General features: G+C 32.8%; 1 protein-coding gene across 3 annotated transcripts in view; it reads right to left on the bottom strand.

Annotated features, from left to right (window-relative positions):
- The window catches only part of Osi24 (Protein), a 146,715-nt gene that overhangs the window by 91,344 nt on the left and 35,347 nt on the right, over positions 1-20,024 (bottom strand). For 2 of the 3 annotated variants that reach the window (XM_072535517.1, XM_072535519.1), the window contains exon 2: positions 18,530-18,916. In XM_072535517.1, the coding sequence (XP_072391618.1) occupies positions 18,530-18,893 (364 nt within the window). In that variant the 5' untranslated portion in view covers positions 18,894-18,916. Of the gene's footprint in view, positions 1-18,514; positions 18,917-20,024 lie in introns of all 3 variants that reach the window. The other variant, XM_072535518.1, reaches the window with a different exon arrangement.

Below are 20,024 nucleotides of genomic sequence, written 5' to 3'. Positions count from 1 at the left end.
GAGACCAATTGTGTCGCTAATTCCTCGGCAGAATGCAGTAGGATCTGGTTACCCATATTAAAAGAGGAAGTTAATAATAGGAAAATACCACTATAAGTAAGTCAGTAACATATTGAGTATACATAATTTATGTTTTCTAAATAACAATCATGTAAAACCAGAATTTGGTGTTTATTGAGGGTAACCTAGTAAGTCCAATTCTTATCATCATCATCATCATTATACAACCCCTACTGTCCACTGCTGGACATAGGTCTCTCCCATTTTGCGCCATTCTTCACGGTTCTGTGCTTCTTGTTGCCATTTCTTGGATATTCGTCTAATGTCGTCCATCCAGCGTGTTGGTGGTCGTCCTCTGCTGCGTTTGTCTTCTCGTGGGCGCCAGTCAATTAGTTTTCTGGTCCATCTTGTGTCTTTTAGTCTCGCTATGTGACCTGCCCAATTCCATTTCAGCTTGGCTATACGTTCGACGACATCACTAATACCAGTTCTTTTCCTTAAGTCTTGAAGTCAAGAATACTTATCATGTCAGGAGAGTATTATGAGGTTTTTTTCTGGTTTTTAGTCATAATTTTTTACGGAATTACTATGATTTTTTTGTAACGGATATTCTCAAGTTGAAGTTACTTTGATGTAACCGAATAAACTATCTTACAGTAAAGTCGTCCCACTCAGCAATATTGGCAATTTAATTTTAAAGTCGTCAACTTTAAAATGTATAATATGTGTCTGAATTTTCAATATAAATGAGTCAGATAAAAGTAAATTATGAAAGAATTTTTCACCAAGTAACAAAAAACAAAATTTGTTTAATTTATTAATGTTTGTATTTTGAGAACGATTTCCGAAGTGAAAATTGAAACGTCAATAAACTTATTTTAACCTTTAATTGTGGTTTACTCCTATTAAAATAGTAATTACTTTAAAATGTCACAAGAAAATAGCTTCAGCAAAATATATGGAAAAGGTAATATGAGGTTTTAGATTAACCATAATATTTCGTTTTAACCCCACCAAGTTTTCGGAGGAAGACTTTGTACCACTTGAACAGTTTGAAGAACTAGTTTTAGAGATTAAAACCATTCCTGAATCAACACCATCAAGATCAAGCGTTACTGCGAAACAGACACCATCAACAAAAAGAGTTACTGCGGAACAGCTACCTTCTAAATCAAGAGCTATTGCGGAGCAGACACTTTTGACATTAAGACCTTCTGCGAAGCAGGCACCATCAACATATACAGTTAAACTTGGTCCTTTACCTGCAAATTCAGGTGTCGTTAAAATTATCACATGTAGCTCCTATCCCAAAGAAACTATTTAAAAACTCTACCACAAAAACAAAGAAACAACAATCAGAAATTTGGACTGCTACATCGGTGAAGGATATTTTCCTGAAGAAAAACGCTAAGCGAGATACAAAAACTGAGAAGCAAGCAACAAGAGAGCAGAATGGTGATATAAAAGTAAAAAAATTGAAACAAAAAAATAATATTGCTAAAAATAATAAAACTACGGAAAAAAAGACTTATTGAAGATGAAGATGATTCTGAATCATGCATAAAAATGGATTTATCATATAGTAGCGATTTGGATCTCGTTGAATTCGTAAAATATCACAATTAAAAAAAAAACAAGAAACTTTGGTATCGCTGCATTGAGTGTGGAGTATGGGCAAATAAAGCTTGTCGTGGTTGGGAGTCAACTTTGGCTTTTATTGCGAAAGATATAAAACAAGTAAAAACATGTTACGAAGGCAGATTTATGAAAACAATATTTTAAAAAATTGTTAAGTATATTGATAATGTGTTAGATTGTTTCTAAGTTTATTAAATATTTTTTTAATTATTTTTATTTTTTGTTACTTTTCCAGCTCAGCATACACGATAGTGCCCCACTAGCTAAACGATATCACCCCTCCTACCCTAAATCTGAAATATTGTTAAATGTATTATCTATATATGTATATTTTCTTTTCACAAATTTCTGCAGATATATTAACGACTATCAGGGTAATACACTTTAATAGCCAAATAAGGAGGATCGTAAAGTTCGTGTAGCTTTAATGCACCTGATTCTTTCTAAGGCATAGGGATTAAATCAAAGCAGTAGATGAATCAATAATGTTTATTATGAGTTATAAAAGAGTCCATAAAAATAAACAGACTAAATAAAATTTCCAAGGACATTTGCCAAGACGTAAATATTTAGATATAAAACGAAGCATCTAAAATGTTTATTATAAAGAATCATGTTGATTTTTAGAAAATAGGTCAAAAATAGAATAGAAAAGAATATTGTTAGAAACAAAAAGGAACCTGAAACGACCATATCATTTCAGGAAATAATAATGCCAAAAAAAAAATAATATTTCACAATATGTCAAACAATTTAAACTTAACCTATGAACAAACTCTTGACTTTTTTGAAAACTATTCTAGCTCGTCTGATTCCCTCAGCTTACTACAAACATACACATCGGATATACCCAACTTTATGAATATGATAACAACAATTAAGCCGTATTTTTCAGAAAAAAGTATGAAGACCAAATGCACTAAAATAATAAACAAAATACAAAAAATGCTAGACTCAGATGATGCCGCTCATCAAGACTGTAATACTACAACAATTTATCTCAAGAAATAAACTAAAATCTTCGATCCAATTCTTCAATGGAATGTTAACGGGTTGTATACCCGTTTAGAAATGCTTAAGCAATTATGTTCAATAATCTCACTATCAATTATTTGTTTACAAGAAACAAACTTTAAAAGACAGTATAGTTATACCATAAGGAATTATTCTTGTTTCCATAAAAACTGAATAGACTAGTGTTGCTAGTGGACTAGTACTTACATATGTTAACCAAAATTAAGAATCGGAAGTAGGTAGTATTAATCAATAGTAAATTAGAAGTAGTAGGAGTATCAGTGTCCTTTCCACAAAAAATAAATATCTGTAATATATATATATTCCACCTGACTTACCAATCACAGAAGCAGATATTTCCGATTATTAAATCAAATTATCACTCCCAGAATAATTTTGGTGATTTTAATCGGCAGAATCCAATATGAGGATCTCTCGGAATAAATTACAAAGAAAAAATTTTAGAAAACATAATTACCTTAAAAAACCTAAACTTGCTGAATGATGGATAATTAACACGATATAATATTCATACAAGTACCTCATCAGCTATCGACTTATATATAATATGTGATCCTGTACTGCCGCCCAAGTTTTCAAGGGATGTAATCCCATTTTTATATGGAAGTAATCAATATTTCAATAAAATCACTTTCAATAATAATTATGAAGATATTGATAAAACTCCAATTCCAAAATGGAATCTAAGGAAAACCGATTGGTATTTGTTCAAAAAGTATATCCAAGAGAACTGCTACACCTTAAAAGATTGTGAACTTAAAAGAAGTCACCGGAAATCATCACATAGATAAACTTCTAAATTCGTTTATATCACTAATCCATTTTGTTGGTGAAAGACATAAGGTAAAACACAAACTCTACATAAAAGAAATTCATTAGCATGGTGGAACGCAGATTGTACTGACATAATTTAAAATTATAAAAAATCCTTTAACAAATTAACACGTCACAAAACACCTGAAAATACCATAGAATATAAGAAATTACGGACTCAAGCTAGATATATAACTAGAAAGAACAAAAAACAATTTTCTCAAGAATTTATGTCTTCTATTAATACCAATATGTCTATAAGCACCGTATGGGAAAATGTTAGAAAAATATCTGGAAATACACATAAAAGGATTTCATTTTTATGCAAAAATAAACAGTTAGTAACATCTAATAACGACATAGCAGAACTACTAGCAAAACAATTGGAAATGAACTCCAGCAACAACAAATTTTTATCAAGATTTTATCAATACTAAGATGATTTCGAAAAACCAATTAATAGATTTTGATTGCATTGAAGATAATTGTCTTAATACAACATTTACCATGGAAGAGCTTAATCACTTTTTAAGTACCAGCTAAAAAAATCGGCACCAGGACCAGACGATATCCCTGTTAGTTTCTTACAAAATCTACCAGATAATAGAAAAAAATATCCTCTTAACCTATATAACAGAATTTAGATAAATAATGAGTTTCGCACAAAATGGACGCAGACGATAATAATTCTATTATCTATTATCTATTATCTATTATCTATTATCTATTTGGTATACCAAATTTATTTTACATCACAGTCACTCATTGTTTGACATTCTCCCCTCTTTTTTAAAATACCAAAAATTGCGATTGATACTACTACACACAAAACACAATTCTTCACTAAAAACGGCCTATTCACAAACTGAAGCACAATGACTTTTGCTCCTACTACATCATTCCACTTGACATTGACGGCTACTAACTGATTTTTCATACCATCTTTATATCAGTTAGCCCTAGACTCCAGCACAGATCAGAGGTAATGTAAGTCGATAAAACCTCACCAGCTCCAGGGGGTCATGTAAGATTTTTTCCTCCCCCATTTTCAGTTTTTATTAATTAACAAAATTAACAGTCTATTGCATTTACCTTTGTAAATACCATGAGGATTGTTTTTTAATACTGATGTCCTTCCAATGTTTTTCTGTGGCCATACAATGTTTTTAACAACTTTTTATGTAAGTAGTAAAAAACCAACGTGTTCTTTCTATTTATTTAAATTTTAACTTACTTGTTTTTTAATATTGGTATTTTTACTTTCTCTTTTAGTAAACTGATGATGGAATGATTCAATTCCGAAAAGATCTTCTTTAAAATAAAAATTTTAAGCTTTTAATAAGCATTTTTTATACCTTAATACACACTAACACCACGTGCTTTGTAATTATTATTAATATACGCATTATCCATATGTGCGATAAACTCGCATCCCACTTTCCATCACACTATCGCTGAACGTTTCAAAAAAACTTATATAAATAAGAAAAGGATAAACCCTCCCTTTTACGAGAGAATCAGAAGATATCGCTCTCTCCATAATATTCAATTCCCAAAATTTTTTGATCAGACAAATACAGTCACACCTCCCTCCTGGACCTTTCCTCCTGCGATATGTGATCTAAATCTTTTTAAATACAATATGCTTAAGACCCCCATGCCACAATTATTCAATTATTTTACAACATACTTGCTTCTTCCTCAGATCATTGTCATGTCTATACAGATTCATCCAAAACTATTGATGGTGTGAGACCAGCAGTTATAACTCTGAACATTGTATTACAGTTTAAATTATCTTCCAGTCACGGTATTTACTCTAGAGTCAATTACTCAATTCAACTATACTCAATTCTGCAAGCCCTCATTTATATACGTACCCAAAAAATTCCAAAATCTGTCATAATTACCGACACCCTCAGTGCATTACATACGATAGAACAGTTATACAAGTAATCCCATAGGTAAAAAAAAATTACATTTGCTAAACAACGCGAAGCAGTAAGTACGCTTTATATGGGTTCCATCACACATTGGACTTCAAGGAAACGAACAAGCAGATTTTCATGCCAGGGAAGCAATACGCAGTGCCTCTTCAGTGTTAGTGAACTTAGTGTCTCTTTCCGACTACAAATCGTTCCTTAAAAAAATGACAAATAAATGGAAAACCGAATGGGATCTTTTACAATCGACTCTACACATCGTAAAGCCTTTAACCGAATCTTGGAGCGAGATAAATTTAAATCGCCAGCTGTTTATCAAGCTAACCCGCTTACGTATAGGTTATAGCAGACTAACTCACAGCTACATAATCTTCAAATCAAATTGCCCTATGTGCGACATTAACGTAAGACATATCTTAATAGAGTGTCCTAAAAATATTCTTCTTCTTCAAGTGCCATCTCCGCGGCGGAGGTCGGCAATCATCATAGCTATTCGAACTTTTGAGACGGCTGCTCTGAAAAGTTCATTTGATGTACATCCGTACCACTCTCTCAGGTTGCGCAGCCATGACATTCTACGCCTCCCTAAAAATATTAGTTAAAGACAAATACACTCACTACCTAACAATATAAAAGCAGTCTTAGGAGCAAATTGTAAATTTACAAATATGTTTAGTAACCTGAAAGATATTAATCTTTAAAACAAATTGTAATTCGAGTCCCCCCGATATCTGGCAGATCATACAGCTTTCTATCGGTTGTGACAAATTGTTAATTACTAGTAGTTAAAATCGGGAACCAGCGGGAAGATGGAGGAACCGGAATCAGCTACTACCTCACGAAATATACCCACTACGTCACATATATCTTACTCCAATGCATTAAACAGTTTCAAATATCCTTCAAAAGACCAAGGTAATATACTTTCAACCATTCAAGGAATAAAAGTTTTCGAATATGTAAAAGCTGTTGGATCAATAGTACAGCCCAAAAATGTTGTTTGGGCATCCAAAATAGCAAACAACTGCATCTGCATCCACCTCTCCTCTAAATATGTAGTTGATCAATTTCTTAGTTCCCACAAATATATAAATATATAAGTCCTTTATAAAATGCATCAATTCCTGACTCATTTCTAATCTCATTCGACAATACATCATATCGACTATACATTTCCATAGATGGTTTAAACTGCTCGAGATGCAAGATTTTCGGACATCACGATTCTGACTGTCCTTCTTTATCATCATCAAGCAACTCAATTAATCAAATGGAAACTGACCACCAGGTGAATATACATAACTCTACCAATGAAAAATATAATCAGCTACAAGATCAACCACGAAACCAATACCAAGAAGATACCGAAACATTAATAGAACCAGAACCCAATACCATACAAAATCACGCATCAGCTACAAAGGACCAAACCACTTCCTCACAAAAAAACAATGAATTACAAATTTTGAATCAACCAAAAATATTCCACGATAATTCCTTAGTAATTGAAAGCGATAGAAAAACCACTGAAATTACTCCTACAACTAAAAGACAAATATCCTCTCCTGAAATTCTTGAAAATGACCTACCTCCTCCCGATACTCAAAAACCTAAGAAAAAGCCTAAAACCCAAGAAGATATTCCAATTATTCTAAATCAAATTAAAGAAAAAAATGAAAATAGAAACCCTTCCTTTACACTTACTTTTCATGATATATGTGATTTTCTGGCAAATTCCCTTCACTCAAAACATCCTGAACTCATTGTTAAAAATTATTCAAATGAAAGCCAAGAAATAAAAGAAATTTTAAATTGTATATATTCTCAAATACAAAATAAAACTTTAAAAAACAATATCACCAGATTGAAGAAGAAACTGCTTCTCAACAGTCCTTCTTCTACTGACGAAACTGAATAAGAATCAAGTTCTCAACAATAAATAGTTAACACATAAAGAGTTAATGGCCAGCACATTCATATTACAGTGGAACCCCAACGGTTATTTTACACATATTCTAAGTCACGTAGGAACCAAACTCATCTTACCAAATAATAGAAAAGACCAAGTCATCATCAACCGACTCCGAATAGGACATACTTTCCTTACACACAAGCATATCTTCAACCAGGAGGCTGCTCCGATGTGTACCAAGTGCAACACTCAGTTGTCAGTGAAACATATAATTGTTGAGTGTCCAAAGTACCAGAACGAAAGAATCGCGTGTGCCCTTAGTGATAATTTAAAAAGTATACTAACGTCAAATTTACAGTCTTTATTAAGTTATCTTAAAATGACTAAACTATATACCAGATTGTAAAAAATATTTTTTTATGTAACAATATGTATCTTACTGTTTGTGTATGTCTCCCCGCTAATAACCCTTAGTGGTTGATGCCGGTATATTTGTTTAAATAAAAAAAAATTGTAACTATTAATGTTTTGTAAACCCTATTTACAAATTGTAAAATATGACATTCTTACCTAATAGTAAATCTAGCAATTAATCAAAAATACTGTTTAGATTTAAGTATATATGTATTTACCTATAGTACAGCTAATAACCAAAGTGGTTGATGCTGTTATTAAAAAAATAAAAAAAAAAGAATATTGTTGTAGCTTTCTGTATATTACTCGCATTATCGATTTTTGTTAAATTATTTATTCTTTTTATTTATTCTCATTTTTTTAAATATTATATAATAAGTATAATTCTGTGAAATTGGCAAAAGTCCTAACACAAATCATTCAAATTTCAGAGTTAACTCTAATTAAGATTTTTCTCGATTTCTCAGTATACCTATATACGATTGTTATATTGTATGTACTGCAAAAATTACAATAGCCCCATGGATTTATTATCCAGCCAGTGCTACAGTAATTGACTTTGAAGCTGCAATCTCTATCTATATTACAAATATCTCTAAGCGCTATATATGGAAAGCAATACAAGCCTATATAATTAGTGCACTATTACCCGCTTTTCAGAATATATATCGTTTACACATGAAACTAATTGCAACGAAATCTATGCTCAATTGCATCGTAATTGAAATTTTGATATTACCAAAATCTGCTAATTTAGTTAATAAACTTAAGCTATAAGCTTTAAGCAAATAGTTAAAGAGTTAGTTAAGATTTTCGAAAATTGTAAAATAATAGAAGACAATGGTAATTATATTATACTTCCTACACAGACAAGAGTGTATAGGATACATCATAAAATAATATACCATTGAAAGTACATAAATAAAAGAAGTAGTTGTGTACAAAAAAAGATCCAATACAAACTCGAAATATGACAGGATTGTGCGACTCATTTGTTTTTGGCTTAGATTAAATGCCATTTAAAGGATAACTAAGATATTACAACATAAAAGCCTGTTGAATATTATAAATTTAAATAACATCGGCACTTCTCTTATATGAAAGTGCTACATAGTTCAGGAGGTGAATCAGCATGAAAAAATATTGACAATTTGCTACATAAACGTATGTTCGCAAATGCTTTGTTTTTCCGTTCCACGTTTGTGTTTCCAAAAAAATACGGGCCGTTGAAATTTTTTAAAGCGAAACTTCTATACTGGCGTTGTATTTTACTTTTTAACCTATAGTGAAATGCTGAGGCGAGCGTCACGGAACTAGCGGCACAAAATGAAATCATCACGAGTAGCGTCATGAAATAGCAGGTTGGCACATTAACTCACTACTCTCGATCAATTCGTTTCAAGTCATCTTATATTTACTCTAAGCAGGTTTAAATTAAAAATTTAATGAAAAATACCTAAGGAAATATTGATATTGAATTAAGAGAAAAGTCATAAATGTAATCCAATCTAATTAATAACAATATAAAATATATAATTAACAATATAAAATCAAACTCCTGATATGATACCATTAAATAAATTAAAATTCAGTTTTCTCCAAGGTCGAATTAATCCAAAAATAAATTTATATATTATGTACACTATAATTCTGACAATCTTTTTTGTTTTAAGTTTTTTTTATTGTCATTTTGTTCGAATTTAAAACGATGCTGATAACTTCTTCAAGATCGACTTAATCCAAAAATAAATTTATGTACGTACGCCACTGAAACGATAAGAGAAAAGAAATAATATTACTAACAAATATTACACAAGATTGTCAAAAAACTGTCAAAGTGTTTAGACGCATTTCAAAGTTTCTCTTAAAAATTTAAATATTTAAACCATTATTTCTTTAGTTCTGAACGTGTAAATAGTGAATAATATTAAAATCAAAATCCTGTTCAAAGTTTAATGTGACAGTGTACTGAAAATCGTAGAATTCTGTGAGTACAAAACTGCATTATTAATAACCTTAAAATCAGAAGTTTAAAAGGCAAAATATTTTATCGATTTCAATTCAACTTATCGATTATTGACAACAACTTTTTGCTGGTTCTTGCTACTAACAAGTAATTAGGCTAGGCTGCTGTTTAATTTTATTAAGTGGCCAAGTCCGGCTTTAGATCCTCTGTGCCAATGTACGTAAATTCTCAGCGGGAAGATGGATGAACCGGAATCAGCTGCTACCTCACGAAATATACCCACTACGTCACATATATCTTACTCCAATGCATTAAATAGTTTCAAATATCCTTCAAAAGACCAAGGTATTATACTTTCAACCATACAAGGAATAAAAGTTTTCGAATATATAAGAGCTGTTGGATCAATAGTACAGCCCAAAAATGTTGTTTGGGCATCCAAAATATCAAACAACCGCATCTGCATCTACCTCTCCTCTAAATATGTAGTTGATCAATTTCTTAGCTCCCACAAATATATAAATATTGATGGTAACCAGATTGAAGTAAGAAGACTTATAACCCCCGCCCAGAGACTCATCATATCTAATGTATGTCCTACTATACCTAATAGCTTAATTGAAGAGCACTTAAAAACTATGGGTATAAAATCCGCCTCCAATATGACGTTTCTACGAGTAGGCATGCAAGACTCAGAATACAGCCACGTACTCAGCTTTAGGAGGCAAATGTTCATAAGTCCTTTAGAAAATGCATCAATTCCTGACTCATTTCTAATCTCATTCGACAATACATCATATCGACTATACATTTCCATAGATGGTTTAAACTGCTCCAGATGCAAGATTGTCGGACATCAAGATTCTGACTGTCCTTCTTTATCATCATCAAGCAACTCAATTAATCAAATGGAAACTGACCACCACGTGAATATACATAACTCTACCAATGATAAATATAATCAGCTACAAGATCAACCACGAAACCAATACCAAGAAGATACCGAAACATTAATGGAACCAGAACCCAATACCATACAAAATCACGCATCAGCTACAAAAGACCAAACCACTTCCTCACAAACAAACAATGAATTACAAATCTTGAATCAACCAAAAATATTCCAAGATAATTCCTTAGTAATTGAAAGCGATAGAAAAAGCACTAAAATTACTCCTGCAACTAAAAGACAAATATCCTCTCCTGAAATTCTTGAAAATGACCTACCTCCTCCCGATACTCAAAAACCTAAGAAAAAGCCTAAAACCCAAGAAGATATTTCAATTATTCTAAATCAAATTAAAGAAAAAATTGAAAATAGAAACCCTTCCTTTACACTTACTTTTCATGAAATATGTGATTTTCTGGCAAATTCCCTTCACTCAAAACATCCTGAAGTCATTGTTAAAAATTATTCAAATGAAAGCCAAGAAATAAAAGAAATTTTAAACTTTATATATTCCCAAATACAAAATAAAACTTTAAAAAACAATATCACCAGATTGAAGAAGAAACTGCTTTTCAACAGTCCTTCTTCTACTGACGAAACTGACCAAGAATCAAGTTCTCAACAATAAATAGTTAACACATAAAGAGTTAATGGCCAGCACATTCATATTACAGTGGAACCCCAACGGTTATTTTACACATATAGAATCCATTAAGCTTCTTATACACGAATATCTTCCTTTAGTCATATGCCTAGAAGAGACCCATTTCAAGCACCAAAGTGTGACATTAAAAAATTATGTTCCTTTTCTAAGAAACCGAGTTGCAGATCACTCAAGCGGCGGAACAGCAATTTTTGTAAGGGATGACATAGAGTCAACTGAAATACAACTACAAACAAATCTCGAAATAGTTGCAGTGTCAGTCACCCACAAAATGAAAATCAATATTTGCAATGTATACTTACCTCATCCTACTGATTTAGACATAACTGAACTAAGCAATGTTTTAAACCAAATTCCACACCCAAAAATAATATTAGGCGATTTTAACTGTCACAACAGTACTTGGGGAAGTAACAAAACCGACAAATGTGGCAATCTCCTAAATAATCTCATTGATAATTTAAATTTAGTCTTACTAAACACTGGCAAATCTACTAGGTTCAATTCATACAATGGTACATTTTCTGCCATAGATCTCTCTTTATGCAGTCCGTCGCTAGCTCCTTTATTATATTGGGACACATTGGGGTATTTATATGATAGTGATCACTTCCCTATCACGATAACCATAAACACTAATGATAAATCAACTTTTCCAATTCACCAGACATGGAAAATAAAGTCAGCTGACTGGAATTTATATCGAACACTGATAGAAGAACAAACAAACAAATATAATTTAACCAATAACGCAAACCAAAACCTGGAAATATTTAATAACATTATTATTTCTGCAGCAACAATCGCAGTGGGAAAAACAAAATCGAGTCAAAGGCAGCCAGTTCCTTGGTGGAATAACGAAATTGCACAAGCACTCACTTTGTCTAAACACGCTTTTAACGTTTACAAGAAACATAAAACTATCGAAAACCTTTTAAGGTTTAAAAATCTCAGAGCTCAAAGCAGACAACTAATCAAAAAAGCAAAACGAGAAAGTTGGAAAAAGTACGTTTCTTCAATAAATCCTTCCACTCCCTTAGGCAACATATGGAACAAAGTCCGTAGAATAAAAGGTACAAAATACTTTCGAGGTATAGATACTCTATCATATAATAACCAAATGCATTCAAACAAAGAAGATATTCCAGAAATACTAGCAGGTATATACGAACGTAATTCTAGTGATTCTAATTACAGCCTATCCTTTCTAGAGCACAAAAAACTAACAGAGTCTACAAATATACAAATCACAGAGAGTGGCAATCCAATAAACAAACCAGTAAGTCTTCAAGAATTAGAATTTTGTTTAAGTGCTAAAAATTCGAGTCCAGGACCTGATGATATCCACCCTCTTTTCTTACGAAATCTTCCTCTGAATGCAAAGCTAATATTAGTTGATATTTTTAATAATATTTTTATTCATCATGACTTTCCTGATCTATGGTCGCAAGCAACTATAATTCCAATCCTTAAATATAATAAACCAAAAGACGATCCAAATTCCTATCGTCCAATATCACTTACGTGTTGTACCTGCAAACTTTTAGAAAAAATCCTTAATTATCGTCTTAAATGGTACCTCGAAAACAATAACCTAATAAGTATCAGACAAAGTGGATTTCGTACGGGTAGATCCACAACAGACAATCTAATAACACTTGAATCAAGTATACATGAATCCTTTCTGCACAACCAAAAACTTATTGCCGTGTTTTTTGACATAAGAAAAGCGTTTGACACAACATGGAGACATCTTATACTAAAAACACTTCAAGAATGGGATGTTCAAGGGCACATGTTGTCCTTTATTAAGAATTTTCTAGAAACACGAACTTTTCGAGTCAGAACCAATGGATTTACATCCTCCAGACGAGTACTTCAAAACGGCACTCCACAAGGATCTACTCTAAGTCCTACTCTTTTTCTAGTTGCAATAAATAGTATTATACATCAAATAAAACTACCTGTATTTACTAGCCTATATGCAGATGACTTAGTCATTTATCTAAGAACAAACAATGTAACTCTGGGAACACATATACTGCAAACTACCTTACACACAATTGAAAGCTGGTCGCAAAACACGGGTTTTATATTCTCTAGTGAAAAGACACGTTATTTAATTTTTAGCAAAAGAAAAAATTATCCTAATGTTCAATTAACACTAAATGGAGTTGTTTTGAAACAAGCAGAAGAAATAAATTTCTTAGGACTTTCTTTTGAACGTAACTTAAACTGGGAAACCCACATCACCAATCTGCAACGTTCTTGCCAATCCAGAATTAATCTACTAAAGATGCTGTCAAATACCTCTTGGGGGGCAGATACAACAACCTTACTTACTCTATATAGATCACTAATACGAAGTAAACTAGACTACGGCTGTTTATGCTACGAAACTGCTAACAAAACATCTTTAAAAAAACTTGACTACATTCAAAATATGTGCTTGAGATTAGTTTTAGGTGCCACAAGAACTAGTCCAGTAAGTAGCTTACAAGTTTTGGCTAATGAACTGTCCTTAAGCCAACGAAGGCAACTCCTATCACTAAATTACGTTGCCAGAATTTCAGCAAACAACAGCAACGTAACCTACTCAACAATACTTTGCAGAACAAATATAACGTCCGATCTTTACAGAAACATTGCAATAAAAAAACTACCATTTCCCGAACGAATAAAACGTATTGGTCTTAATTTAGAACAGTTCAGTCTTACTATGCCTATTCATGTAAATGTTCCTCCTTGGATGATTAAACATCCAAAAATAGACACGTCTTTAAAAGAACTCCCGAAACATTCCACACATCCTTTCCTTATACAGCAAGCTTATAAAAATGTAATATCCAAATACCCAACAACCCATCAAATCTTTACTGATGCTTCCAAATGTCATGAAGGACATGCTGCAGCCTACATTTACGAAAACGTCAAGTCTACCATACGAATCCCAACAAATTGTTGTATATATACCGGAGAACTTACGGCAATTCATCAGGCCGTGAAAAAATGTTGTTCTATCAATGAAAGCAAATTTGTTATCATCACCGATTCAATGAGCGCATTACTTGGAATAAAACAGCTATATACAACTCACGCCATACTTCTCAAGATCAAAGAAGAGTTATCTTATCTACAGACTCAACAAAAAGATATTTCCTTTATCTGGGTACCTTCCCATATGGGAATAAGTGGTAATGAGGAAGTGGACTCTCTGGCAAGCAATGCAACCACCGACCAAAGTATTGCTATCATAAATCAAATGCCTTGGACTGATCACAAAGTAAATATCAAAGCCCACGTATACAGAGCGTGGCAAACTACTTGGGATCACACTGCTAATAAACTCAAAGAATGTCTAAGTCAAGTAGGAACCAAACTCATCTTACCAAATAATAGAAAAGACCAAGTCATCATTAACCGACTCCGAATAGGACATACTTTCCTTACACACAAGCATATCTTCAACCAGGAGGCTGCTCCGTTGTGTACCAAGTGCAATACTCAGTTGTCAGTGAAACATATAATTGTTGAGTGTCCAGTGTACCAGAACGAAAGAATCGCGTGTGCCCTTAGTGATAATTTAAAAAGTATACTAACGTCAAATTTACAGTCTTTATTAAGTTATCTTAAAATGACTAAACTATATACCAGATTGTAAAAAATATTTTTTTTATGCAACAATATGTATCTTACTGTTTGTGTATGTCCCCCCGCTAATAACCCTTAGTGGTTGATGCGGGTATATTTGTTTAAATAAAAAAAAAAAATATATTACACAAGCTTTATTTAAATATTTGAAAATCTTAATATTTTAAATGAATGTGAAAGGAACAGTTGTTTGAAATATTTATATTTCTGTTTTTCAAATTAGATGAAATCAAATTAGATTAGAAGAAATGCTGTTCAAATTAATACTACCGATATTCTCGGAAGCCAACGGGGTTGTACTTCCATTAATGGCACTCCGAATAATGTTTGAAAGATTCTTTTTATTCTTTTTTTAAGCAATATACAACCAGTAATAACAATTATTAATCTGATGTGACAGATTGCAAATTAATTTTTGTTTTCCTCATTTCCATAATAACGAAAGGTATACTGATGTTTATCAAAACTTCAACCGTTTTACATTACTAACTCTTAATTAAATTTTTTGTAGTAATAATACATGATTTCAAAGTGTACCAATAAAAAAAATAGGCTGCGCCGTCATGCTCGAAAAATCACGCGTGTTTTAATGACCTCATTATCCTGATCCTCTTTTTAGGGTGTTTTAGGTAAAACACCTCTTACGAGTGGGTGTTTTAAGGGGAAGCCGAGGTAGGAGTGGTACACTTTTTTGTATATTTTTTTATGTCCAAAATTAACATTCTCAGCAAAATTCAGCTTGTTCGTACGATTTTTAGAGGTTCACTGACATTTTCATCTTTGATGACTGAACACTTTTTCACAAATGCGGATTATAAGCTAAATAGGTAGATTTGCCATGCTTTACCTGCACACTAAAATTTTTATCGATGGAGCTTTGCCCAGTGGCGATATAAGGAATAATATATCAAAACGTAGTAATTGCCAACGAACAGTTGCTTATTTAATATAACCTAGCAAAGCTTTTGGAGCGGTGATTGGGTGTACTTCTTCTTCTTCTTCTTAACATGCCATACACCAAAGTGCGTAGGCGACTATCTCATTACTAGAATTCTGTTCTTGGCGGCGTGACACAGCTCGCCTGTATTGTGTATTCCTGTCCATTCTTTAATATTCCTTAACCAGGATAATTGTTTGCGGCCGGCTCCTCTAATACCTTCGATCTTCCCTTGTAGGATTAACTGTGGTATTTCATATTTTGCTCCTCTCAATATGTGCCCAAGGTAACCAATCTTGCGTTTTTTAATTAATTTAAAGAGTTCTCTTTCCACGCCGGCTCTCTTAAGGACGTCATCGTTTCGAACTCTATCCACCCAAGGTATGCGCATCATTCTTCTTAATGACCACATTTCAAATGCTTCAAGTTTGTTGATAGATGTTTTTTTCTAAGTCCACGTTTCCATGCCATAAAGCAAGATGGACCATATGTAGCACTTGACCATTCTGTAGCGTATTTCGAAATTTAGGTTTTGATTACATAGGAGCGGTCTGAATTTCACAAAAGCTTGTCTTGCCATTTGTATTCGGGTTTTTATCTCTTGTTGTGGATCCGATTGGTCATTGATTGTGGTGCCAAGGTATTTAAAAGTTTTCACGCGTTTTATGCGATCGTCACCTATGCATATTATCGGGTTTTCTGGAGGGTTTCTCGGGATTGGGTGTACTGTTTTCGAAAAAAAAATTTATATTCCTGAAGATATACGTGCCAAAATAAAAAAGAAAAATTACTGGAAATGTAAGAGAAGATGTAAAACGCAATAAAAATTTTGGAAGTGCATACCTAACTTTAAAACAAAAGCGAGCAATACCTGGCAAACTTTTTTGCGAAGAGATAAAGTAAAAAGTTTTAATTTTTTTTGAGAGCGTATAGAGCTCATTTGCCTGAAGGGAATTGATATATTTTATTAAAATATTCTTTTACGTAAAGTGCAGCTATCAGTACTCTTGTAAGCTAATTACTGTTGTTACAAGAAAAAGGGAGTTTTAAGCAGTTTTGGGAACTGACAGACAATAATGCGCAGCAGAACTTTTTACGTTTTCTTGTTTTAGGATTTTCTTGTTTCAGACCACTGCTTATTTCGAAAGATTCTGAGAGTTTGTTACCTTTCCGTACTCTGGATCTACAGCTTTTCACACATAACTTAACAAGCTGAATAAGCTTTTTTGAAACTGAAAGTTCTGCCATTTCATTCCACATCTGATCCCTTTTAATGTTGTCGTACGCTTGCCGGAAATCTATGAAGAGATTATGGATAGTTCTATTGAATTCCCATTCTTTTTCAAGCAGCTGTCTTAGAGTAAATATCTGATCCATGGTCGATATATGTTTTCTGAAGCAGGCTTGGTATTCCCCCATAAAATTTTCTACAAACGGTGTCAGCCTACTTAATAAGATGTTCGATTAGATTTTATATGCCGTATTAAGTAGGGAGATGCCTCCATAATTAGAGCACTTGGTTTTGTCTCTCTTTTTATGGATGGGGATTATTACACTTTCGTGCCATTTTGTTGGTATTTTTGTATATATAACATAGAAGTATTATTAGTTTTTGTATTTGTGTATGTAGAGTTTCTCCTCCGTACTTAAGGAGTTCAGCCAGTATATTGTCAGAGCCTGGGGCTTTTCTTAACTCCAATTTGGTAATTGCTTGCAATGTTTCATCTATTTTGGGGTCCTCTACCGGTAGGTCCACCCCAAAATATATATTTTCTTCATGTTTTTCCTCTTGATGTATGTTTAGTAAAGCCTGGAAATATTCATGGGTGGATCGTGTGACTAATATTGAGGTCCTACGTAGAATCGGCAAGCAGTGCGAGACCACTAAGACAATCAAAGAGCACAAATTAGAATAAATTGGCCATATCCTGAGAAATGCATACAAATATGGCTTATTACAACTTGCAACTTATTCTTCAGGTCAAGGTATTTGGAAAGTGAGGACTAGGGAGAAGAAGAATATCTTGGCTTCAAAACCTCAATACGTCTACAACCGGACTATTCCAAATAACTGCAAGTAAAGTTAGGATAGCTATGCTGATCGCCAACATCCGGAATGGATAGACTCCGTAAGAAGAAGAAATACATTTATTGGAGTGGCATGCACTAGAGTTAAAGCAAAACGGTTGGAACTGTGGGAATCGAGACCTGTCTTGTATGGTAGAAAAATCTAACAAAACTACAAGATAATTTTTTTAATACTGCTATAAGACTAATTAGCATTTTCGGCATTATAGCTTCTATAGTTTTAAAGTGAGAAAAGTATCGAATGCATTTAGAAGAAATGATAATGGCTATATGGATTGGTGCTATAAGACAAACATAAGGAGGAAACATAAGGTTTAAAACTAAAAAACCGTAGAAAGAGTGGAAAGAATTTAAAGCATAAATAAATGACAAAAAGGAAGACAATAATATATTTTTATTCAACAAGTTTTAAAAAATGTTGTAAATTGCTAGTATGTCAACTAAATATGCATAAATTTTGTTGCAATCATTAATTATAGTTTTAATAATAAAACATTCACATACTTAGGTTTAAAATACCTGAAGAGAAGAACCTCGCCGTCTCTGGTAAGCTTATAGAAAGCAAATGCCTGGCTGAAAACTGTTCAATTTTCTTATCCACATACTCCTGCACAGTTTGCAGGCTACGTCCGTTATCGCAACTTTCCGTAAATGTCCGGTTCTCTTCTGGAACATGTTTTATTTCTTCTATTTTAACTCCTGGCACTATACTTATTTCACTAACACTAAATACACTGTCTACATAATTTTTAAGTTCTTGGTCTAGGTCGTCTTCCTCACTGTTGTTGAGTTCTACTTTGCAGGATGTGACTAGAAGTGAAAGGTGAAGAATCAGAAGGAGCTTTGTTAGCTGGACATTACGAGGAGTCCATAGTAAATCCATTTTAAGACGAGCATACCGTATATCTGAAAAAAAAAGACTGTATTAGATCAATACAAAAATAAATAGTATTTGTATCAGTTTTCCATAATTGCATTGTGAAATAACGTTTTTTGAATGGGATCAATTGACTTTCTTGGTTAAAACCAATTATCAACTATTATATGAATATCAATAATCAGTTAATTAGATAAACTAAATACGTTTAGAGAGCTATTCTCTGTTCACAAATTGTTGAGAGCACGAAATATGCCTCAAACTCATAAAACGGTCGTAAATCATAGGCGTTCCTAAGGTGTTTATTCATTAAATAATAATATAATGTTTTAATACTGTTATATATAATATTGATAATATTTTAATACTAATATATTTAGCAAAAAAACAATTAAAACTTTCACGACTAATGTTGGTTATTATATTATATTAATAAAAATAAGAATTTAACCTTTAACAATTTTGTAAATAAGAATTATCTCTTTGGATATTTCAATACTAATCTTCGCGTTTAATCACTTTACTAGAAAACCTGGAATTCATATCCGAATGTACTATTCGTTGCAAGATAATTAAGATGGAATTCCCCAGATTTTTAATAATATAATTATATTCGAAACTTAACTTGAAAGGGTGAAGTTATTACGAACAAAAACAATTTTTTTGTTTAGTACGTTTTTGATCGCATGTAATTTACGGCTCGTCGGTGTTTCCGCGTCTACGGCAGTAATTAGCGTCTCGAATATTTCTTTTGCGAATTATATGCAGTGCGTTAGTGATTTTTTATTCCATATACCTACGAACATATACGTACCTTTCGCTCGTGCTCGTTTTGTTGGATTGTTTGTGATGGCTTCATCATCAAGTTTTACACCGGTACTGTTGCGTACAGTCAGTAAGTCTGTCTATTCACCAAGAGAGAAGACTATTGTCCTGAATGTTCACGATGCTCTGGTTTCTCAGAATCTCACAAACACTGTTCGCAACATAGTCGAAAGTTGTGCCAACATGACTGGCGTAGGAGAGTCAACTTTATATAGGTTCCTATCAGAAAGAAAAAAACACGGTATAGCTAACCCAAACACAAACCAAAACTTAAAGAGAGGGAAAAAGCCTATTGAAATTGATGAATTTGCC

Source organism: Diabrotica undecimpunctata, chromosome 6 (genome assembly GCF_040954645.1).
Source record: "Diabrotica undecimpunctata isolate CICGRU chromosome 6, icDiaUnde3, whole genome shotgun sequence".
NCBI lineage: Eukaryota > Metazoa > Arthropoda > Insecta > Coleoptera > Chrysomelidae > Diabrotica > Diabrotica undecimpunctata.
This window is presented reverse-complemented; position numbering and strand designations above follow the sequence as displayed.